At 35.8% G+C, this 26587-nt stretch overlaps 1 protein-coding gene across 1 annotated transcript; it reads right to left on the bottom strand.

Moving 5' to 3' along the window:
* Positions 1-581: 581 nt before the first annotated feature.
* Positions 582-11527, bottom strand: LOC110895303 (ATP synthase subunit gamma, mitochondrial). Its single transcript, XM_022142590.2, has 9 exons — positions 11289-11527; positions 9686-9729; positions 9399-9551; positions 9199-9312; positions 8969-9096; positions 1850-1972; positions 1660-1779; positions 1434-1555; positions 582-1031 (listed from the first exon to the last, which is right to left on the bottom strand). The coding sequence occupies exons 1-9, from the start codon at positions 11387-11389 to the stop codon at positions 962-964; spliced, it is 975 nt and encodes a 324-aa protein (XP_021998282.1). The 5' UTR covers positions 11390-11527; the 3' UTR covers positions 582-961.
* Between the last annotated feature and the right edge of the window lie 15060 nt (positions 11528-26587).

Raw genomic sequence — 26587 nt, 5'->3', positions numbered from 1 at the left:
TACGTTTTCTATGTATAACTCGGGTCACATATAATATGTTTTGATTGTACGGTATAAATTTGATTTACTTTATGTTTTGATCCAATCGCAATGCTTATATAGGTTACATTGAGTTCAATCAAATACGTCGAAACACGTGTTTTCATATGGTTAATCCATCACATAACGTTTGGACTAATTCGTTTGAGGTTTGCAATGTACCCGCGCCGCAATGTGCGCAGTTCTTATTGCTAGTTATATATAAATGGATCAAATTTGAGCAGAACGCGAAATGAGCCCGATCCAATTCTTTTTATGTTAGCCAAGCCAAACCGAGCCCAAGCAACGTAACTTGTTATGGCCCCTATATTTTAGTGGTTGGACAATCGATACAAAGATATGTTCTCCCTAAAGAACATGTGAATTTTAAGGTTGGGCTTTTTGTGTAAAAAACTTGATTTTAAAAGGTGTAGCAAAAAGCTGTATTTTAAGTTTTGACCATTCAAAGTAAGATATTTGAGTGCAAAATGATTGATACAATTTGAAGCAGCCAGAAAACCAAAAAAAAAAAAAGAAGAAATTCAAGAACCTTGTTATACATATGAACTCAGAACACGATGAACCACTTTAAACAAAGTAAATTCCATCTACAGTTCACGCACTTGGTTTTTACAAGAGATTCAATAATCTTTCTATACAAATAACGTTGTTTTACTACTTCATTTAATTTCACAACTCAGTTGTATAAAAATACAACGTTTATTAAACTGACTTTTATCATATCTCACGTTTATTGGTCTTATACCTTTTCACTTTTACATCATATTCTTCTTGCACCACTTTGTTAAATAGCTTGAAAATTAAGATTCAACAATTTGCGACGTCTAAAACAGATTATCTGATAATTTTTTTTCCCAAAAAATGGTTTTATTTCGTGATCATCCGGCGACTCTCGCCAACGTAACAGAAAATCACAAAACAATTAACCCTCCAATGCAGATGCTCCAGAAATAATCTCAATGAGCTCAGTTGTGATGGATGCTTGACGGGTCCTGTCATGCAAGTGAAGCAAAGCATAAATAACAAAATATAGAACAATAATTTCTTTTTTTTTAGGATTTATTCCATTATCATTTGGCTAAACGGTTTCAAAAAACAGCAAACCAAACAGGCCAGGTTGGGTGGTCTTAAACTGTATTGTTTTTCACTTTCAAATTTGTTAGTTTGAATAAATACATAAACAATATCCCAAAAATTAAAAAAAGTATTAATATTACAGATTTACGGCCGGTTCAGTTTACATGACAAACCAGGTTCCAAGCCATCAAATCGTGAACCGAACCTTATATATTTCAAACCAGCTGACTGCTTTGGTTTGGATGGTTCGGTTGGTACCAAACACTATTGATCTGACACAGTGTGTGTGTGTGAGTGAGAGAGAGAGAGAGAGAGACCTGTTGTACGTAAGAGTGAGACGATCAAGCATGTCACCAGCGTTTCTGCTGGAACTGTCCATGGCAGACATCCGAGCTCCTTGTTCACTGCATGCATTCTCCAAAACCGCATTGAACATTACCTGATCAATTCAAAAGATAATCTGATTATTAGCATAATGAAAAATTACCCAATCTTACCAGAAAAATAAATTATCCGCTAAGTTTTAAATTTATGAATGCTTACGCAAGAAAACTGGAATTCAGCAAGATTCTGAAGAACTTCTGACTTGGTTTCACCGCCTTCGATTTCATAAGAATCTAAGTCACCAATCTTTCCTCCAGACTCAGATTCTTTTTCCACAATCTTCAAAAAATCACATCCAGCTATAACCATGTAATGGCAAAACGGTAATAATTTATAACACATTGTTTACCTCAGGAGACAACACAGTTGCTGTTGTAGGCAGAAATGAGACAACAGATTGGAAGTTGTTGAATACTATCCTCAATGCATCAAATTCCACATTCTTCAAGATGTCGTCCGCAAGTACAGATACCTGCAAAAGAGTTATGTATCAGAAAAATGAACAAAAAACCAATAAAGTTATTGGATATGTAACAAACAATCACTATATTATTGTTTTGACTGAAAACATATTATATCAAAAAAAGAATTGAATGAACATGCTTATGGTACAAAGATACTGATTAATATATATATATATATATATATATATATATAGGGTAGGGATATGGTAAATGTTAGCGTTTCTAGGGTTTTGATAGAATGAATGTTATGTTCATAAGGATATGAATTGATAAAAACGAAAATGTACAGAATGTTTGATACATATACTTGCAGTCGGATAGGATAACCGCTACACACTTAATCTATACTAATAAATATATATGTCACACTATCTAGATTAATATATATATATATATATATATAAGTATATTTATCTAATACCCTCCCGTAAGCTAGATAGTTTCCATATTGAGACGAGCCTTCAGTCTGGAGAAATCTTTATTTTGCAGTGCTTTAGTCATGATATCTGCAGTTTGATCTTTCGTTGCACAGAACAATACCTCTACTTCTTCTTTCTTGATTAAGTCTCGAATAAAGTGATACTTAACTCTAATGTGTTTACTCTTGCCATGGTAAACTGGATCTTTTGCAAGACATATTGTGGACTTGTTGTCACAATAAATTGGTATTGGATATTCTATTCTTCCTTGAATTTCATCAAGTATACCTTTGATCCAAATTGCTTGACATCCGGCTAAAGATAAAGCCATATATTCAACTTCTGTTGATGATAACGCCACAACTTTCTGTTTCTTAGATTGCCAGGAGATTGGACTTGACCCTAGAAGAAATACATGACCTGAAGTACTTTTACTGTCATCCACATTTCCTGCATAATCACTGTCATTGAGTATTCGTTTTCCTGCTTCCCAGTGGCTTTTCTTTGGATGTTCCATAAACCTACTGATTTTTGTTACAGCGTATGTTATATCTGGTCTGGTGTTGGTGAGGTACATGAGACTTCCAACAAGGCTTCGATATGTTCCTTCATCAGCAAATACTTCCGAATCATCTTTTGACAATTTTATTCCATATTCCATGGGAGTGGAGACTGAATTACAATTAGTCATTCTATATTTATCTAATAGATTTCGCATGTATTTTCTTTGAGAGAGAATTATGTTTCCATCTTCATATGTAACTTCCATACCAAGAAAATAATGCAGTTTTCCCATATCAGTCATCTCAAACTCTTCCTTCATCATACTTTTGAAGGAGTTAATTAGGTTCATAGAGTTGCTAGCTATGATTAAATCATCCACATATAGACATATCACCAATTTTCCTTCATTGGTGTCCTTAATGTATAAGGTGTGTTCATATGTGCACCTTTTGAACCCGTGTAACTTAAAGTAGTTGTCGATTCGACTGTACCATGCTCTAGGAGCCTGTTTTAGTCCATACAGTGCACGTTTAAGAAGACATACCTTTTCTTCTTTTCCTTTCATGACATATCCCTTGGGTTGTTCTATATATACTTGTTCATTTAAGTTTCCGTTGAGAAAAGCCGTCTTTACATCCATTTGATGTAGATACCAGTCGTTCCTTGCAGCTAGAGTTAGAACTAGTCTGACCGTTTCAAACCGAATCACAGGAGCGAAGACTTCCTGATAGTCTATTCCATGTTTTTGGTTATACCCTTTTACTACTAATCTTGCTTTGTATTTGTCTATGTTCCCATGCTCATCAAACTTAGTCTTATAAATCCATTTTACACCTATTGGTTTCTGATTCATCGGAGGATTTACTAATTCCCATGTTTGATTTTTGTATATGGATTCCATTTCTTTGTCCATAGCTTCTTGCCATTTAACATCTTTACTTGCTTCTTCATAAGATGATGGATCTGCGTTTGCATAAAGAACGAAATTGACTGTTTGATTTCTACCATATTTTGAGAAATCTCTTCTTCAGTAAGTTCCCGTGAGTTTCTGTAAATACTTCCTATACTTCGAGTATTGATCACTTCATTTTCTGAATCTGTAGATGATTCATCATTATGTTGAATTTCGTGGGTTGAACTTGATGTTTGTCCTCTCGTAGAGTTTTCACCTGTTACTTCTATTTCAGAATTTCCGACAGTATCATCGTATTCACCAGAAATATCCTGCATAGGTTCTGGATTTGACTGAGACATTGTAGTTGAACTATCTCCATTGTTCATCAAAAAAGGTATTGATGTTGGTTCAGATTCAGACACCCAAGCCTTATTTTCATCAAAGATGACATCTCGGCTAACTATAATCTTATTGGTTAGAGGATTATATAACTTATACCCTTTTGTATTTGTGCTATAACCTACAAATACAGTTCTTTCGGTCTTGATGTCAAGCTTACTTCGAAGTTGTTTTGGAACATGAACATACGCTAAGCATCCAAACACTCTGAAGTGTTCCACACTCGGTTTCCGTCCATTCCAAGCTTCATATGGCGTCACATTTGGTCTTGTTTTCGTTACTGTTCGGTTCAAAATATAAGTAGAGCAGGCTACGGCTTCTGCCCAATAACTATTTTGTAAACCCTTCATATTCATCATACTTCGGCTAAGTTCCATCAAAGTTCTATTTTTCCGTTCTGCTACCCCGTTTTGTTGAGGGGTATAGCTATTCGTTAGTTGGTGGTGTATTCCATTCGTCTTTAAATAATCTTGGAATGCTATGCTACAGTATTCACCTCCCCGATCAGATCTTAGTGTTTTTATGTTAAGATCCGATTGTTTTTCCACAAGTGCTCTAAATTGTTTGAAGTAACTTAGAGCTTCTGATTTTAACTTGAGGAAGTACACCCATGTTTTTCGTGTGAAATCATCAATAAATGTAATAAAGTACTTACATCCACCAATAGACTCCGTTTTCATAGGGCCACATATATCGGTATGAACTATCTGTAAAGGTTTGTTCGTCTGCCATGTTGACTTCTTTGGAAATGGCTTTCTAGCCTGTTTGCCCGAAACACATCCTTCACAAATAGTTGAACCTTTTGTGATTCTTGGTATGCCTCGTACTAGTTCTTTATTTCCCATTCCAATCAAAGTGTCATAGTTTACATGTCCAAAACGTTCATGCCACAGAGTAGAGTAATCGGTTGTCGTCATTGATAGTGCAAGTGATATGTCACTTTCAGGGTTCAAAGGAAACATTTTATTGTTTGTCATTTTAATGATTCCTATTATACAATCGTTTGTATCCTTGATGGTACACCGTTCCTTCATAAACTCTACTTTGTAACCCTTTTGTAGTAATTGGCCTACACTTAATAAGTTGTGTTTTAATCCCTTCACATAGAATACATTTTGAACCTTCTTTTTCTGACCTTTTATAGATATTATTACTTCTCCGATTCCTTGAACTTCTAATCGTTTATCATCCCCCGTTCTCACTCCCTTTTGAAGTGATTCGTCTATTTTTACAAACAGGCCTTTATTACCTGTCATATGATTGCTGCACCCGCTGTCCAAGTACCAGCAATCTTCCTTAATCGTCTCCTCCATGTTGAAAATCATAAACATGGTATCATCTTGTTGCTCGTCTAATTCATCTTCCTTATGAATTAGAGCATTGTCAGATCTTTCGCTTACATCCTTTTTCGGACAAAACTTGGCCGTATGTCCAAGTTTCTGACAATTAAAACATCTTATAGAGCCCCAAGATCTGCTTTTGTTCTTGCCCCGTCCCTTCATATTCTGTCCGGATCTATATGTGTTTGAGTTTTGCATTTGAAATGCATGTTCCATGGGAACATCTTCATACAGTTTCATCCGTAGTTCGTGGGACTAGAGTATGCCCATGAGTTCTTCGGTGGACATACTCTCTAAATCTTTCGTTTCTTCCACAGTAATGACCACAGACTCGAAGTTTCGAGTCAGACCTCGTAGTATTTTTTCTACTACACGCTGTTCACTTATTTGTTCTTCATTCATTCTTAATTGATTTACAATTAAAGTTGTTCTATTGAAATAATCTTCCACAGTCTCACCCTCTTTCATCTTTAATGTATCGAAACTACATCTTAAAGTTTGTAATTTTACCGTTTTGACGCGATTTTCACCCCTGTAAGATTTGTGCAGCGTGATCCATGCATCTTTTGATGTTTTTGCCATAGCGATACGTTCAAACACTGTTTCATTAACCGACTGGAATATGATATGTAGAGCCCTTCTATCTTTCTTTGTTGATTCCCGATATGCAGCGATAGCATCTTCTGAAGGGTTCGTTCCTAATGCTTGATACCCATCTTCTACAATATTCCATAATTCTTGAGATTCCAGTAAAACCCTCATCTGGATATGCCAGTGATAGTAATTCTGCCCAGAAAGTTTTGGAATTTGCGATTGAATACCGGTTGCAGAATTCATTTGTTGGAATATAATCAGAAACAGAGATCTGTATTCCATAGTGTACGATTGATCGATTCGTGTGGCTCTGATACCACTTTGTTAGCGTTTCTAGGGTTTTGATAGAATGAATGTTATGTTCATAAGGATATGAATTGATAAAAACGAAAATGTACAGAATGTTTGATACATATACTTGCAGTCGGATAGGATAACCGCTACACACTTAATCCATACTAATAATAATAATATATGTCACACTATCTAGATTAATATATATATATATATATATATATATATATATATATATATATATATATATATATATAAGTATATTTATCTAATAGTAAAAAGTGTCTAAAATGTAAGAAGGGTAAGAAGTGTTTTAAACCATTGGATATTTGATCTAATGGTTGAGATCAATAGGGTACAAAAATGTAAATTGTGTTTTAATTAGAGGGACCTTATGTAAAATTGAAGGGCAATAGTGTCTTTTTTAATGTTTGAAATATGGTAACCATATCATACACGACCAAAAACTCCTACATTCACTCATTTTCCTTAAATATCGGAATTGATGATTCACCTTAATTGTAGGAGGTCTTTGGTTGCATATTCGTCATACATTATCATAAAGAGAACTGTAATCAGATTCATGGCGTGGTGTTTTAAAACAACTGGATAAAATTGACTATGATTCAAGTCATGGTGTTTTATCTGGAGACATTGTTCATGGCGTGGTGTTTTAAACATCTATGATTCAAGTCATGGTGTTTTATCTGGATACATTGTTCATGGCGTGGTGTTTTAAACATCTATGATTCAAGTCATGGTGTTTTATCAATACAAAACATTCCCAGATTTTAAAACACCATGACTATGATTCAAGTCATGGTGTTTTATCTGGAGACATTGTTCATGGCGTGGTGTTTTATCAATACAAAACATTCCCAGATTTTAAAACACCATGACTATGATTCAAGTCATGGTGTTTTATCTGGAAACATTGTTCATGGCGTGGTGTTTTAAACATCTATGATTCAAGTCATGGTGTTTTATCAATACAAAACATTCCCAGATTTTAAAACACCATGACTATGATTCAAGTCATGGTGTTTTATCTGGAATCCAAAAAACATTGTATAAGGTTTTTGCGAAAGATGTTGTGGGGTTGTGTCGAAAAGATAAGAACAAAAAGGGTGTTACGGTGTGTCATGGTGGTGAGAAGGTGTTTCACCGGAGAGAAGGGAGGGGCTTTTGTGGGTGTCGGCTTGCCGGAAATACGGCCGGAGAAGGTCGTCGGACTTTACTCCGGTGACCGGAGTCTAGAGAGAGGCATATTGTTTCATCTTGGGGGCTATGGTTTTGGTGGGGATGAGGGAGAAAGAATCGTAAGAAATAATATGTTTCCTAAAATTTCTCCTAAAATAGTTAACACATGATCTAATTTCCTTTAATTGACTTTAACTACTATTAGGAGTAAATTACATTATTACCCTTATTCATTAATATAATTGATGGACACATGTCAACACCAGATTATTTCTTACACTTCTTACACTTTAGCCACTTTTTACAGGATCCTTTACCTATATATATATATTGAACACAAAAAAGATCTGTGATATATTTATATACTAGGTTAGAACCCCGTGTATTACACGGGTTAAATAAATGTAATTTCATATATTAAATAATAAAAAGTTATATCTTTATGAATCCCGTATATTGTACAGGTTAAATAAATGTAATTTTATATATCAAATAATAAAAAAAATAGTTATATCTTTAAAAACCATGTGTATTACACAGATTAAATAAATGTAATTTTGTATACTAAATACTAAAAATGTCGTATCTTTAAAAAACCCATGTATAATCGGGTTGAATAAATCTACCAAATAATAAAAATATTACATCCTTAAAAACCTCGTATGTTACACGTGTTGAATAGATCTAAAAAGAGTTATATCCTTAAAAATCATGTGTATTACACATATTAAATAAATGTAATTTTGTATATTAAATACTAAAAACGTTGTATCTTTAAAAAACCCGTGTATAGTCGGGTTGAAAAATCTACCAGATAATAAAAAAATTGTATCCTTAAAAACCCAGTGTATTACACGTGTTGAATAAATGTAATTTTACATAACAAATGATAAAAAGTTATATATTTAAAAACTTCGTGTATTACACGTGTTATATAAATGTAACTTTGTATAGTAAATAATAAAAAAAAGTTATATTTTAAAAACCCCCGCGTTTTACACGAGTTGAGTAAATATAATTTTGTATACCAATTAATAAAAAAAGTTATATTTTTAATAAATTACGATAACATTTAATATTAATTTATTATTTATATATTTAATATAAGATAAGTAGGAAAAAGAGGTATTTGTTTTAAAAATATATTAAATTAACAATTTAGATTCGAGGATAATATTTTATTAAAGTATGATAAGATTTAATATTAATTTATTATTTATTTATTTAGTTAATATAAGATAAGTATAGATTTGAGAATACCTTCTATGAATGACACGTGTCTAAAACTTGGTTTCTTTTATTATAGTAGATAGATAGTTTATGAAAAATAATCAAACAGACCACTTTGCACCAGCTTACCTGAGTGTAGTTCAGAAAATTCTTTTGCAACTCTGTCATAATCAACTCAATGTCTTTCTTAGAGTCACGGATCAGTTGAGCCTTTCCCTTTTCTCCCAAAATCACGTATTTACATTCAGTGTCCGGACCTGCATAGAATAAGAAAATAAGTAAAATATAGCCCGACACATCCGATGATACTACACGTTAAGTCCACTGAGAAATTTCTCTTAGGTATTCCGTATTAATACCAGAGTTGATCTTGTGAAGAGCCCTGCTTATCTTCACTGAAGTAGAGTTAATACCACCACAAAGACCCTTGTCTGAAGAGATAGTCACAATGACATTCTTCTTCACATTCACACCTAATAAAACAATGTAATATAAAAGTTGATGCAAGCAATTAAGAATGAATAATAATAATAAAAAATACTAATTTACAGAAACATACTTGGAGTGTCGCCAAGAAGAGCGGTGAATGGCTGCCAAAGCCCACGAGAATTCTCAGCTCTAACTTGAATTGCTCTCAGCTTTGAAGCTGCAACCATCTTCATGGCCTTTGTGATCTTCTGAATGTTTCTAACACTCTTCATACGGTTTCTTACTGCCCAAATAAAATTTAAAAACATCAACACTTGAGAAGAGAAGTACAATGACTAAAAGATGATAGATAGCATATACTATTTAAAAATAGTGACAGCCAACGTTAGCATAAACAGAACAGTATAAGGTCATTACCAACTTGAGTCGAAATGGAGCGAACCCCAAGGCCCACCTGCTCCCTACAAGCACCACCCAAACATGAAATAACCATTGATTAGACACTATTGTTGTGAAAATAATCGGAGTCAACAATTGGTGTGTTTCAAAGCAAAACTAATACAAAATGAAGCTAAAAGTTGCTTTAATGTTGCATCTCCATATCATATACCAAAAGAAATATGCTTGATTGACATATATATTGACACTCATTATTGTATACAATCGTCCCTTTCATTTTAACAAACAAAAGTATGTGTTAGTACTCAGTATCACATTAATATCATAATCTTAGGGGCTGTTTGTTTGCCTCTTAATGGTTCAGACCTCTTACTGGTTCAGCACTTAATGGTTCAGACTGTTTGTTTCGCGAGCAGATGTTTGAATGGTTCAGACATTTGCCTCTGAATGGTTAAGCATTATACTGAGTCTGAATGGTTAAGACCTCTGATCTAAATTGGTCAGACATTTGCCTCTGAATGGTTAAGCATTATACTGGCTCTTAATGGTTCAGACCTCTTACTTCACATTAAGCAACCATACCACAGAATTTATAGTCACATACAGTTCAATAATACACTACAATTCTCCACATTGGTGTACAATTTCTCAAAACGTATCAATGGAATTTACAGTCAGATACATGTCTATCCACTTTTTGTTTAGCATCATGGATTATAAAACGGTTGAGGCGTGCGCCTCGAGGCGAGGCAGTAAGAAAACGCGTATGGGGCGCGCCTAATGGGGTTATGTTTGTACGTACGCCTCTAAGGGCCAAGGTAGTAAGAAAACGTGCACCTCATGGGGTTATGTGTGTTTTAGACTTTCTGTGTCACTTATTTTATTTTTTAATTCTGCCCCGCACTTACGCCTAGTGAGGCGAAAGGAAAACACCTCAAGGCTCGATTCCGTTCTTTTAAACCTTCTTTAGCATTACCACTTTCCTTGTTTTGGCATTTAAGATAAAGCGTAATTTAGCTCCGAAATGAAGCACCGTAAAGTCTCTATATTGAGGAACCCTAGTAATAGACTCCGGTTGATGTAAATGATGCAGAAGGTTATTGATTCAAAATTTGAAAATGAAAAAAGCTGCTAATTGCCTAATTCAAAGAATATTATTTTTATATTTCCATAACAAAGTGTTCAACAAACTAAAATGCAATGAAAACACACTCAAACGAAGTTCGGTCCTAGTATAGAGAACCAAATAGCACTAACAGGATTTGCAAATAATGTGCAATTAAATTTCATTTGAATCTTAATAAAGTGAACTTATGTATAACTTTCCACTGCTAGTATTGACTTTCAACATCGAAATTCTCATCATTTGACAAAAACACACCGTTCATATCAGTTATTATCATATGTTTGAGTTGAAGATCCATAAAAATAACAGAAAAATTAATCACCAAACGGAATATCAACATCAATCAGGCAAGCAGTTTTACAGAGGATCAGCACAAATAATCATTAAAAAAACCCTAGCAAATCAAATTAACTATAATCAAAAGCATAAAAACAAACAAATACATATTAAAACATATAGCATATGCGAGATCCAGAAATGAAGAAAAGATCATACTCAGCGGGAGCAAGAGTGGATCGAATCGCATTGATAGGGTTTGGAGAGGAAACAAGAGGTGCAAAACGTCTCCCTTCTCTTCTCAGTGCAGCCATCGCCATCGGAAATTAGGGTAGTTTTGTACGATATACGCAGAGATTGATGAAATTAGGGTTCCGGTTGTTGATAATCGCAGTCAACGTGGTGGTGGTCCGATGTTCGGATGAAAAGAAATTGGATCCGATCCTCAAGGCCTACCTTGCATATGGGCTTATATTAGCCCAGTTAGTGATTATAACTAGCGCTGTCCAAACTGCTCGATAATCGAGGATCGCTCGAAAAATGTCCGAAAAATGATCGTTCAATTCCTACTAGGAAAGACAATTCTTTTAAAGAATAATAATTTACATCGAGATAGTTGGTAAACGGGCTACAAGCTGCGCCACTACCCCTTTTTGAATAGCAAAACTAAGCCTTTTAAAAACTACGTCCATAGATCTCGGAGTCATAATATTCCTACTTAGTTTGTAAACGAGCCGCTCGGCTCGGTTTGATTTGAAAACGAGCCAAGCATGAGCAAAGGTCCGCTCGCTCGTTAATCGCTCGGTTTCGCTCGAATTATTTTTATTAAATAACTAGCTTATGCCCCGTGTATTACACGAGTTTGTTTTAGACCATGATATCAATCTTTCAATCAAAACAATCATAAGTCCATAGTGCTTTACGTTTTATTCATTAATTGATTGCGATTGCGATTGCGATTGCGATTCATTTATTATATGCCCAAAAATATGAATAAAACATATAAATTTACTATTAAACCAACAAACACTATTAATTATATGCCTAAAAACTTGAAAAGACAATGAATGAAACCAAAACACTATAATAAACCAACAAAACTTGAAAAGTACATAATGCTTTAACCATAATTTATTAATCAATACAAATACAAAATTTCATATGCTGAACATTATAAACTTGCTAACAAAATTACAACAATAAACATTAATGGACATAATGCTGAACATTATCAAACAATATGCGGTAATAATGCCCAAATGGTCCAATTCTTTGTTAATCTCATGATAAAACAGAATATGTACACTTAGAACTGATTATCATGCTCCCAAGTCATGATAATCAGTTCAAATACGCAAATTGAAACACCATACAGTCCAAAACGGTAGGATTTTCTTCATCTAATGAAAAATCCCAATCATAAGAATATGTCTGACCATGTGAAAAAACACATAATACACATAACATTCACCTTTACTGGCAACTCAAGTGCCAGCAGAAGATTTCATTGGTCAAACATTAATACCACCTGCCTCAACATCATTATGGTTACTTTCTCTTGCATCTGAAACTTGTTGGACTAAATTACTCGATGAAGAACATGCCAAACGACGTTTACTCGATGAAACTTGTTGGACTAAATTCCTTGAATCGGGATAGCATTTGAATCATTGCATCAACCGTCAACTGATAAGAGAACATTTGATGGAAATAAGAGTTGGCCCCTGTCTCTATATCATCTGCATATACTTCAGGTGTTGATGAACCAGGAGCACCGTTGTTCCTCATCCTTGAACTGTTGTTTGTAAACTTCAAATTCAGTCTTTCCATTTCCTTAGAATGTTGGTAATTTTTGGGATCATAATCAATCAACATAACTAACAAAGTCCTATATGAAAGTAGATGACAAAGTCTTTCATTAGTTTTATACATACAGTGATATATGAGGAACTCTACCTCTATTGCAAGTCGGTATGTGTTTGAAGAACCTATAACAAAACAAAATTTCAGCATTGTGCTGGATAAGAATAACGAAACATAAAAAAAAAAAATACAAAACCATTTGAGCATTTGGCAGGTGAAACCTTTAAGAACTCAAGAATTGTCTCCATATGAATACCAGATGAATGTGTTGGTTTTGAGCTGCTAAAAGACAGTTTTAAAGCAAGCTTTTATAATAAGATTTTCAAATCGCCTTGAGTAATCATGACTTCCAATAACAGTACTTCAAATCACCATAGAAAACAAAACCAAAAAAAATTGAAAAGACGAAAACCATACCTAAAATCATAATGAAACATACGCAGGAGGATCGTAGACAAACTCAACGACTAAAGCAAATCAAGATACATACAACCAAGAATTTAAGAAATATAATCAGAGTATATATGTGGATCACTCACAACATTCGAAAATTAGCAATATAAGCACATGTTTCCTATTGTGGGGTAAAAAAAGAGTATCAAATCGTGGAGGCAGGGGTCATAGATCAAATGCACATATCGTCAAAGTCTACTCATTCAGGCAATACATCTAACACTTGGTGTGTGGCCTTAGAAACAAACATTAATATAAAATTTTACCCTGTAAAAGAGCCATCTGGCTATCCACATTCATACGGACATGTAACACCATAATGATAGATCAAAACAAAGGATTTGAGCCGTGATATCGCGATTTGGTAAAAGCTTTACCTGAGGAGCTGCTTCGGTTAATGCAACCATTGAAGTTTCTGCATTTTGATTAGCTTTTTCCATTCAAAGATATTGTTGATAACAAAATCTTGTTTTCTACTTTCTTATAACCTTAAAGAACATGAACTCTAAACAAATTGCAAATTGGAAACAAAGTGATACAATTAACAGAAGGATTTAACATTAAAAACATATAATTCCATACCCACAACTTCAAAAAAAGCAACCATCAAAAGATAATATCACAAAAACCATGTGTAAGATACTATGATCACCATCAACTGTAACCAACAAAGAATCATTAAAATGCTAATAAAACATTAGAATCAATCGATCAAACAACTAAACTTGAGTCTATAAGAGTACCATATTGAGTGCTGCTGCCACTAATGGAGCTTTCGACTTTAGCCCTAGAAGATATACAACTACCAAACAATCTTAATATAATCCAAATTGAGAAAAAAGTTACCCGGGTTTGTTGAAACAGTTTGGCTTCCAAAACTGTTAAAGGAGAAAAATAAATCAAGATTAAACAGTTTGATTGAAATGAAGGAACTTGATCCTTAACTGTTTGCTTTCCTTATCTGCTCATCTATATATATGATTGTTTCATGCACAAATCTGATTGAAATGAAGGAACCTGATCCTGTATGCAGAGTTCATAGAATTAGTTCATATGTGGAAAGTATTGTTAAACCTTACTCGTATATTAAGATTGATCTTCAATGGCCCATATGCCAACTTTAAAAATACATATATAAGATTAATCGTACCTTAAACACTCTTTTTTCAATGGCTGCTTCGATATCTCTTTAGCTTTCACTGTTGCAAATCCAAGCGAGTCTGCATAACGACAATTAATTTCGAGAAACAGGAAGTGTTTTAATGTAATCTATTTTACTCTTTACACTACCCTATATTGTTCCATATAGAATCAAAGCATACAATTTTGCAATTTCACTTTTACCAGTTTCAATAATAACAAAACAACTTCCAAATACAAAAGAATCCAAACAGATATCACTGAAAACCACAATGAAGCGCAATTTTTTTTTCCACAAACTCATTACACTAACATAACCATCTTACCTTTTGAAATCGATGGAGGAAGGGAGCATCTTCAAATCGATAGATAAAGAAAGCTTGAAGCTGATTAAATAAGAATTAGGGTTTGGGGAAACATCTTTTCCAACTACGTGTTTAGGTTTTGGGGGAGAATAAGAAGAGCTAGTGTTTTGGTCAAAAATTACCGAAGCAATTAAGTGATCAAATTAGTTAAGTGAGGTAGTGTGCTTGAAAGGTGTGTCGAAAATATTCAAGTTAAGTTGTTTGTAAAAAACAGTTTGAGGATACGGCTCAGGATACAGAGCCGTATTTATGATCAAACAATGAGCAAAAAAGGTAAAGAGTGACACAGGGTATACGAGGAAAGCCCTTGATCAATCTAGATCGCCGTCACAAAACCTCGGGAGCTGACAATCGCAGCTGCCTTGTTCTTCTATTACTTCAAATGTCAGGATACAGTGCAGGATATGATGCGGATCAACTAGGTGTTACAACGTGATTTGATTACAAGTGTTGGTGTGTAGTGATTGCTAGTAACTAGAGAGTAAAGTGTGCGAATGAAAGTGAGTGCCTTAACTTGATCCGATCATACTCTTTATAGTTAAACGAAAACAACTAACTTTCCTAAATAACCGGGATGCTCCGAATATTCCTAAGTAAACGTTGCAGTCCTGGTCTTTCGGGATCAACATCTCTATTTCAACTGATTTGCCCGAGTCTTGGGGGGAAGAAGTCTTCTTGAACGTTGGAGACTTGTTACTCTTAATCTGCACGTGATTAATTCAGTCAATACCAGGATATCGTACCAGGATGTTACCAATATCCTGATCTAGCATCCTGATCACAAGTAAACAATCAAAGGCGGAATATTAGCCAGGATATATGTTCAGAAAATGACCCATAACAATTGTCCCCAAAATATACCTGTTGGAATTCTGAATTTAAACAGATATATTTTTTTAAACTTTATCACCTGGATCGAGGTAATCAATACGACGAGACCTTTGAAATGACAATGTGCAACTTCCAAGATGCTATTTACTCTTTACCCACTGTCACTCAGCCTATAACTAGCCGAAATAGTTTGTATTATAATCATCACTTCTCAAGCGGATCTCAGGTATTGCTCTCATTTTCTCTGTTTTTTCTTTCTTTGGATTTCCTGTTTCTCGGCCGATACCCTTTATAGCATCTCGAACAAGATCCCGGTCGAATGAGCCAGTCGCAGACCTAACGAGTCAGAACCTCATACGAGAGCCTCAAAACGAAATCTGCTCCTTCAATAACGCTGACATCGCCGCCCTGAAAGATTCTGGTGCGTTCCCTACCGGAGTGGTCATTCGTCCTTTTGATCGGGAAGTCCGATCAGACGCATTATCAAACGAATGGGTCTGCTTCCTTGCTTATCCCTTTTCCTTGGGACTCCGGTATCCATTTCCACCCTTTGTCTCTTGTTTCTTTGAGCTTACCGGCCTCAGTTATGCCCAAACCATGCCGATGGTTTGGCGAGTTTTAATGGTGCTGAACCAGATTAAATCTCATCACTGCCCTGACCTGTGCATCGAAGACCTCCCCATAGCATACCGGTTGAGGTCTCATGGTAATAGCCGCTTTCTTTTGTTCTCCACTTCCAAGAGCCCTTTAGTCCTTAAGGCCACCAAGAACGAAGACCAGTGGTAGCGAAAGGTCTTTTTCGTAAAAAGAGATTCTATTGACAAGGGTTTTGATCTGCCGGTTAGATGGTTAACCAAGGGTAGGATCTAGGGTTTTAGGAATATCCCCATGTGTATCCTTAAACTGTATCCTAGACTTATGTTGGGATTGAACCCTAACAGAGGAACAGATAATGTAAAGCCAAAACCGGATCCCATCAGTGGACTTCAAATAAGCAGCAGTTTACTCTAATCTCTCCCCTTGACAGTGGTTATCTAACAACTAATAATCTTAAGTGCTGCTCAACTACAACAACTGATAAACCAAACTCTGATGATTACCTAACAACTGCTAAAGACAAACTCTGTTGCTCTATCTACTGCTGTTTCCTAAGTGCTACTGAAGACTCAAGCACTGCCCTCTCAAAGACTGATCACCTTTGAAGAAAGCATTGAAGACTCAACATCTGTGCTAAGGCTACAACAGTGGAACGTGAAGCAGTAGTTTTCATTTTGTTTTGTATGTTAGTGAATATCAGATGTTATATAACAGTAGTTTGTACAGGACAGTATTTGTAGTTTGTTAGGTCGTTAGATGTCACTATCATGGTGACGTCAGCTGAAGTATATCAGTAGTTTGGTTTGCCTATAAGTATGACAGTACTCTGTACTGTTACACTTGATCGTTTTGAGTGAGTTCTTCTCCTCAATTCATCCTTTCATCTTGTGCAACCAACTCTGGTGTATCAGGCTGAGGGGGAGTTTAGATTGTAAGCTTTTACTGTAATCTTTTGCTTTTATGTAAATCATTTGAATCAATGAAAAGCAATTGTTTATCAATCTATACTTTCCTTTGTTTGTGTTTACATAGTTTGCTACTCATTTCCGCTGCACTTACTCGTTTTATGCAAACAAACACGAATCATGACAGCCTCAGATCCTAACAATTGGTATCAGAGCTTGGACAATCAAATTCGATCTAACAATCAATTTGACATAACAGTTCAGCTCAAAATTCATTGATACTAAGGTTGGTTGCATTCAGTTGAAATACAGAGTAATGAGCAAATCATGATCAAAATGGTTATTCAAAAACTCTGTAAATCAACCAAGATGTCATATGACACACAAATCTCACACAACAAATGTTTTCATACATATGTCACTTATAGTTTTCAGATTTGCAAAATATCTGATAAATTATGAGATCGTTAAATGTTTCAAAATGAACTACAATTGTTGTTTCGATATTTGTGATGTTTTTTTTAATAAACACTAAAGTATGTACCTCAGATCAGCAAAACTTGTGTTCATCTAAAACACCTGCATACTGCTGATATCGAAAAGAGGGAGAAAAACTTTAGTCAAAATCTCTCATGTGTTCAAAGGCAAGTTGAGTACCTTCAAAAGGACCAAATCAACCTTGTCTAACACATATTGAGAAAAATAAAATGTTAAAACAGTCCTAATCATAAGTAATGTGAGATCTGAACTAAAACATGCTCAAACATGGTCAGATTTCTTAAAACATTGCTTCAAAATGATTATGGACAAGGTATGTTCAAAATAAAATCTCCTAGTGAGTATTTCTGAACATATGAATAAACCGGGTATAGGGAAAAGGAAAATAAAAATCTCAAGGTGTGGCTATCTCAAAACTTTTGAAATCAAAAGAAAAGAGTATTAGCATAAAACACTTGTGAGGATAGAATTAGATCTTCAGTGGGCATCATACAACTGTGTGCATTCATCAATACAGAAATTGTTCTGGTAACAATGGCATATCCAGTGATTGTGCATAAAAGAAATTTACAATCAATTGACAAGAAAATGACCTAAATAATGGTCAGAATAACTTGAGCATAATTTGATCATTTACTTGAAAAGAGTGTCAGAACCTTTTGATTAGTTCCAAAACATCCTTTAATTTTTTTAAGGTGTTTTCTTTTTAATAAAACTAGATGCATTTTAATTTCTATAAAATGTATTTTGAACTTTTACTCATTTTTAATAGTGAAAGTTCATCTCTGGTCAGGATGTAATCTCCTTATTTTTTTTTTGTGTGAAATTACTATCCTTAAAACTGGTCAAAAGGAAATGACTCACACATCAAGGTCATGTTGAGCTCAAGTTTAGTTTGTCACGGATTAGAAATTGATTGTAAATTCATTTGTGAACTACTAAGACACTCATGTTCTAGTAATTAGACATAAAATGAGTTGTTCAGAGTAGAGCAAGACTTCATCATGTAGGATGCTAAACCACTATCTGAAAAATAGACAGATAGCAAAACCTTGAACAAAATTTCTGAGAATCACTGCTGACAATTTAATCTTGATATGATACATCTAAAATGTATCCTGTTAAGAATAGCATTTCTGTAAACAACAGATGATAGATAAGATATTGTGTTTTCACGAAGACAAAAATCAATATCTACATCTAAAATCAACAGATGCTAATATTATTTGTCAAAAGTCAAAACACTGCTGCACAAACAGTTGCTAAACATATGACCCTCATTTGTTTTTATCCACTGCTGTATCTAAAATGCTGTTGTGCCTTAACATCTGCTCTCTAAAGTCTGTCCACTGCTAAAGTGTCAACCTCTGTTCTTCAAAAACACTGATGCTCAAAATCATTGTTTCTTCCACTGTTTCATTTTATTACCGTTGTAACTACTGATGGTTGATCCATCAGTAGTTGTCAAAACAACTGTCTTCCATCATTTTCCATTTCCTCAGATGTTTGACACGTGGTCAGTTTTTAGCCTTCAGATCAAAATAACCGCTGCCACATCAGCAATCACTTTTTCCCTAAATAAAACCCTGATTAAATCCAAACAGAGGATTACACTGTCGAATTGAATTCCAAACATTCTCTTCACAAAACAGTTTCCCTTTCATAACTCCAAAAATCTTCTTCGATATTCATCATCAAAAATGACGAAGCCAAAATCGAAATAAAAAACAAAACCTTCATCATCTTCCTCCAAAACAGCAAATGCCACTGAAATGGCCGCTAAAACCATGGAGATACGCTACAAAGCTCCACACAATTATGTGGGTATACTCACAAAACCCACCGATAACCACACATTCGACTCCATCCTTGACATTCTCTCTGCATCAAAGTACAAAACTTTGATAACCGCAGACGCTCTTATTTACCTTGATACCCAGAGAGAGTTCTGGAAAAATGCTACCCTTGAAAAACAAGGAGATACCACCGCCGCCATCAACTCCTCGATATAGGGTAAGAAGGTAAAAATTTCTCCGAAATCCATCTCTGAAACCTTTAAACTCGATGATCTAAATGGAAAAACCTCTTTTACAAAAGACGAGTTGGTAAAGGATTTCATGAACAGGGGTTATGCAGAACAGCCAAAGGTAGATACCCTACAAAAGGGTTATTTCCCTTCTGCACCCAGATTTTTATTTCACACACTGCTCATGTGTGTTTCAAATAAAACAACGTCCTTCAATGAGATACCAACAAAAATTCAATGCCTGGGGTATGCAATTTTAAACGATAAAAATTTAACTACTCCCAGGTAATATTTGATGATTTGGTAAAGAACGTTGATAATAAGGCTTTTCTGCTCTTTCCGAGATTTCTAAGCTATTATTTTGAACAAACATTTGTAGAGAAAGATGCAGAACTGCCCAAACAAGGTGTCTCATTCAAAATAAACTTTCTAACAAAAGAAACTTTTTCAAGAATGATGGCACCAATAAAATTAAAAACAAAAGAGGCAGAGCAGGTTTTAGAAACTGCCACTGACCCTGTAGTAACCACTGCTGAGCCCACTGCTCCAGGTGATCAAAGTAGCACACCCACTGCTTTGAAACCAACACCTGCCACCAAAAAGACCAAAAGAAAAACATCCAGAAAACCCACCAAACCCACACCAAAGGCAACTCTGGAAGATGAGATCCCAGAGTTAATGCCAGTGACAACACAAAAGTCACAAGAAACCATTGCTGCTACTTCCTCACAGCAGTTGGAAGAAAGATCTCAACCCCAGCCTAAAACTCCTCCTGCATCCTCACAAAAGGGTCAGGTTGTAAGCACAGGGACACCACATTATGAAGCTCTGTATCCACTCGGATCCATCTTCCACAGTCCTGATCCCAAGGACATGTCTCTTTCTACCCCCACACCCTCACCAATAATAATGCCACAATCAATAATACCCCTGTTGCATGCAGTTGATATTGCACAGACAAAAACCAGTTCCTCTCAATCACCTATTACTGAGAGCATACCTCCACAAGTGACTGGGTCTGATGTTAATACCTCTGTTATCCCAGCAACAGTTGAGGAGGTTACACCCTTTGAGTTACAAGTAACTCTTGGTGGTAGTTCAAGTGGAGCAGCAACTACAACTGATGGATCAACAGATCTTCAGTTGGACAGTTGTTTCATAACTAAGACTCCCTTGAAGGCAATTTCTTCCATGGCAACATCGGTAACCACCAGTGAGTTAAATATAACCACTGGTACCATCAAAGGTCTATCAGTTGCTGAAGAAAGAAGTCCCCAGTACCAAGAACAAGGGGCATCAATGGATGATATTTGGGATTCACTTCCTAAGTCAAACATTGATACAACCACTGCTGGTGGGGATTCAGATGATCCTGTTAATTCAGGTGATGATTCAAGATATAATGAATTGACGGCCAGAGTTGAAAACCTGGAATCTTCAGTTGCAGAAATAAAAGATATGGTGCAGCAGCTGTTAGAAGCTCAAATAGCCCAATCTTCTGCTCCTCCTGCTCAAGCACCTGCTCCACAAGCATTTGCTGCAAATGAGCTATGGAATATTCTCCAACCACTGCTTGAACATCAGCAACAATTGGTTGCTAAACAGCACGCAAATCAAGTAAAAATGCTGACCAACATGGTGGAATCTCGGTTCAAAGACACTCAAGCAGACATCAAGGCTATAAAGGCCAGCATACAACAGAATGCTCAAAGTGAGAAAGCTCCTTCTGCCATTTTCTTCATGGACACACCCCTGGCAGATAATGCCAAAAAGGGGGAGAAAACCAGGTTGAAAAAGAAAGGTATAGAAGATGGGGTGTACATTGAACCAAAGAAACCCAAAACCTCACAAACTTCAACATCTGATACAGCAGTAGTTACAAAAACTGCTGTCAGTAGCCAAACAACTGCCATCTCATCAACACACACACCTTCAACACACACCACCTCATCACACACCATCACAACTACTGTTCCACCACCACCTGTGTCTATAACACAAAAACCACCACTATCATCATCTACAATCACATCACCACCACTGCCTCCTGCAATAAAGCAGAAGACAGCAGATGTTACAACATCTGCTGTAGTGACAACAGTGATTGAAGCACCAGTTGTTTCAACCACTGTTAGTCAATCACAATCACAAACCACTGATCCACCCAAAACATCATCAGCCTCCTCTTCAAAAAGAAGAAAGGTCTTCATTTCTGATGATGAGTCACCACCACCATCACCACCTTCAAATATCATTTCCCATTCTCCATCCCCTGCTCAAAAGCAGAAGACAAGTACTGATACATTAGTAATTGTAATGACAACAGCAGTTGAGACACCAGTTGTTTCAACCACTGTTAGTCAGACATCCACAACTGCCCTAATTCTTCCTATACCTCTTCCCATATCACAACCACGGCTCCTAAAAAGAAAAAGAAAGCCAATTACTGCCGATGAAGGGATACATGATCCAAATGCTGAAAAATATCCACTAGAGCTTGATGCCATCAAAAATGAGATGAGACAGTTTTATATAGAAGCAGACCCATCAAAAAGAAAATTCTCCTCACTCATCGGCTATATAGCTCCAGAAGATATAAATGATTATCTCAAGATAAAGGCAAGGCAAGCTAAAGTTAAAGCCAAGGTTGACAGTGAGAAAGAAAAACTAAGCGAAGAAGGCATTGCGAATAGACTGGAGTTCTACCTTACAAAAGTTAAGCAGATGGAAGAATATGCACAAGAGCTAGACAAAGAAAAAGCTGATCAAAAGAAGAGATTGAGAGAACAGCTTCTAGCCTTCATCATGAAAGAAAAGTTCTATCCAGCTGAAGAATCCCAGTTTAAAGAATGGCCATTAGTAGCTTTGAAGCATGAGGCTGAAAGGATCCAAAAGGTCAAAAATGATCTCTCAAAGAAGAAAACTGCTCCAAACTGGAGTAAGTACAAAAGACTCATTGCTGATCTCACTGCTGAGTATAAAAGGAAGAAAAGGGAGTTGGTGGATGCTAAGATAGGCACTGCTGAAGCCATATCAAAATGGTCTAGGCAACAAACTGATGAAGCTTATGAAAGACTTGAGAAGCAGAGGATGAAAGCCTCTAACCCTCCCAAAAAGTCTGACTACAAAAAGCTTCAAGAACAAGTCAAACTTTTTGAAACACAGATCAGCACAGCAGAAGATTTTATCACAAAGCTGAGTAAAGAAAAGAAGGAAATGCTGTCTGCTGGAGTAGATAAGAACAAAGAAGCTGAACAGATTGAAGAAGCTATGAAGAAAATAGCTTCAGATAAAGAAAGATTGGCTAAACTACAAGTCCTTGCCAAAAAGGTTAAAGTAGTAAGCCAAAAGTCATCAGCAGGCATCACAAACAGTGAGCTGATTGACAAAAAAGTTGAAGCAGATATAGCTGAAGCCAACAAGATCATTGATCAAGCATTCATACGAGTGTCTGAAGCTCATGATGCTGCTCTTCACTTCTTCAGGCCAATCACTTCAAGTTCATCAGATAATAAATCTCTCCCAAGAAACCCATTGAGTTCAAAAATACTAAAGTGGATGTCTGATCAAAAGACCCACGTATTGACTTTGCTCAGATTCAATGGAGATGTGAAGCATATATCAAGGAATCAGGCACTAGGCCTAAGTGCTGAAGATCTACAGGATCTCCTTGAGCTTACACTGTGCAAGGATGAGGATGATACAAGTTCCAAGGATTTTGAGGAAGAATTTAAAAGAAAAGCAAAGGAACTTCTGATGAAGAATAAAGGTCCTGAATAAGGAAGGGTTTTGGCATTATCTGTTCCAGGGGGAGATTGTTGGGATTGAACCCTAACAGAGGAACAGATAATGTAAAGCCAAAACCGGATCCCATCAGTGGACTTCAAATAAGCAGCAGTTTACTCTAATCTCTCCCCTTGACAGTGGTTATCTAACAACTGATAATCTTAAGTGCTGCTCAACTACAACAACTGATAAACCAAACTCTGATGATTACCTAACAACTGCTAAAGACAAACTCTGTTGCTCTATCTACTACTGTTTCCTAAGTGCTGCTGAAGACTCAAGCACTGCCCTCTCAAAGACTGATCACCTTTGAAGAAAGCATTGAAGACTCAACATCTGTGCTAAGGCTACAACAGTGGAACGTGAAGCAGTAGTTTTCATTTTGTTTTGTATGTTAGTGAATATCAGATGTTACATAACAGTAGTTTGTACAGGACGGTATTTGTAGTTTGTTAGGTCGTTAGATGTCACTATCATGGTGACATCAGCTGAAGTATATCAGTAGTTTGGTTTGCCTATAAGTATGACAGTACTCTGTACTGTTACACTTGATCGTTTTGAGTGAGTTCTTCTCCTCAATTCATCCTTTCATCTTGTGCAACCAACTCTGGTGTATCAGGCTGAGGGAGAGTTTAGATTGTAAGCTTTTACTGTAATCTTTTGATTTTATGTAAATCATTTGAATCAATGAAAAGCAATTGTTTATCAATCTATACTTTCCTTTGTTTGTGTTTACATAGTTTGCTACTCATTTCCACTGCACTTACTCGTTTTATGCAAACAAACACGAATCATGACAGCCTCAGATCCTAACAACTTATATCCTGATATTTTTGTGCAGCGAATTTCAGAGATCTAGCATCCCCAAGCGCGGAATCAGAGTCCAGGATCAAAGAAATCTACCGACTTCCTGCTAGTGAAAGAACCTTCTCCCTGTCGTTGAACAATTTACATTTCCTGCACTAGAATAATATGATGACCAAAGGTGGATGGGTCCTGGGTTTCAGGATGAAGCCATTGGTCATCAATTAGTATAAATTGTTTTGAATGATGCAACGGTCGGAGGTGGATGGATCTCGTTTTGAGATGAAACCTTCAACCGTTGCGTAAATACGATAAAAACTAATCGTGCTTTTGGCGGATGGGCCTTGGTTTGAGGTGAAACCAAAAGCACAACTTTTGACTTGTTAATAATATAACCACCTTTTGACCTATTTGTTATTGCCTTTTAATTTTCTGTCATACATTACTTAGTTTAGATTTTAGTTTTGCACAATTAGTGAAAATATCTCGATCAATATACTCAGTGGTATCCTACGAAGGCCTCTGGCAAATAGAACTTCTCAAAATCCACATAATTCGGACAAAGTTTCAAAAAATAGTTTATTCTTTAAAATCTCAAATAATTTAAAGTTTTCAAAGGAAAAAGATGGTTTACTTAGCATTTATAAACAAATTCAACTCTGATTTTTAAACCTAAGTATTGTATCCTAAATATTCCAACCAAATATCCTGAATCACATCTTGAGAACATATTTCGAGAATATATCCCAAAGATATATCCCAATCAGGATACTTAAACTTTACACATGGTTTCAAAAGTTCAAACAAGTTGTGTAAGATTCACAAAGGAAAGATCATACCAGGAATAGAGTGTCACACCCCAACCGATGGCGGAATCATCGGGGCATGGCACTGAGCGAAACAGATTGTCCAGAAGTTTCCATAACAACTATCATCACTATTTAGTTTAAATAACACGTCCCATACCGTGTCCCAAATAATAAAACAAATTATTACAGATAACAACCAGTTAAATATTCTGTTCCGACAACTCAGATTTAAATAATACAAATAAATATTATTCAAATGCTCCTAAAGACCCGGTCGGACAAGATCTACAGACAACTATGCTCTAGACGCTTGTTCCTGACAGACAACTATTTGTTGGGGGCCTCTAGAGCTTTATTCTAGCCTCGCTTTCCTAGCAAGCAAACATCTTAAACACCTGTCACATACGTTAAAATAATGTCAATACATATAATGTAAAGGTGAGCATACAAGTTTGATAATAGCATATAGAGTTCGAAATAGTTTACACATAACCAGCACGTACACAGAGGAAAACGAAGCATGTTAATTATTGTCACGACCCCCGACCCGGTTTGACCCGTTTCAGGAGCCGCAGGACAGAAATCCCGTGGTATTAATTTAAGTGACAGCGGAAGTCTTTTTAAAACAGGATCTTTTAGTATTAAAACTGCTCGTTTACATAATTTAGGGATAAAAGCCCATAATTTACAATAAGGTGATTTCACAGGGAAATCTTTATTTCTCAAAACATGTTTCTTTATTTATTTACATTGAGCCACTTTTCTAAGCTGGTAGTGCTCCACGGCACTTTTCTTTGCTCACAACAGATCACCTGAAACATGTTTGAAAAAGATTTTGTCAGCGGGGAAATACTGAGTGAATCATTCAGTTTTACTAAAACGACTCATTTGTTATAATTCACAGTATTAAGAACGATTACAATGTTTCTGATATCAAACCAACTACCCACAGTATTTGTCACTCGACCATCCATTGGCTAGCCCATTTGTCCAATGGTGTCTGTGACTGTGGTCAGATCACCCCTTGGCCACCCGTTTGTCCAAGTGTGACGGGAAACAAGTAATGTATACAAAACCCCACATACCGGCTGTAACTTGGTGATTACATAGACTTAATCCCTGTAATTATAACTTTGAAAATAACTTGGAGTTTTGTAAAACAGTTGATAAAAAGAGAATGACTCACATTGCAGTTTTAACGAGCAGAGTATAAGCCTACTGATTAGCCTTGATTAACCTAATTTAATTCACAATACACACAAACGGGGTTAGTAACTAATACAGCAGTTACGTCAATTCACGAGATTAAACCCTCACAACGATTAACAAGTGCAATACTTAACAATTCAGCGGATTCACAACGAATGACAGAGTATAGTCCGAATTCGAACAGCACTCAAACATTCAAGTCGAAATCACGATGAATAACAAAGTATAAACT

The sequence above is a fragment of the Helianthus annuus genome, chromosome 12 (genome assembly GCF_002127325.2).
Source record: "Helianthus annuus cultivar XRQ/B chromosome 12, HanXRQr2.0-SUNRISE, whole genome shotgun sequence".
NCBI lineage: Eukaryota > Viridiplantae > Streptophyta > Magnoliopsida > Asterales > Asteraceae > Helianthus > Helianthus annuus.
This window is presented reverse-complemented; position numbering and strand designations above follow the sequence as displayed.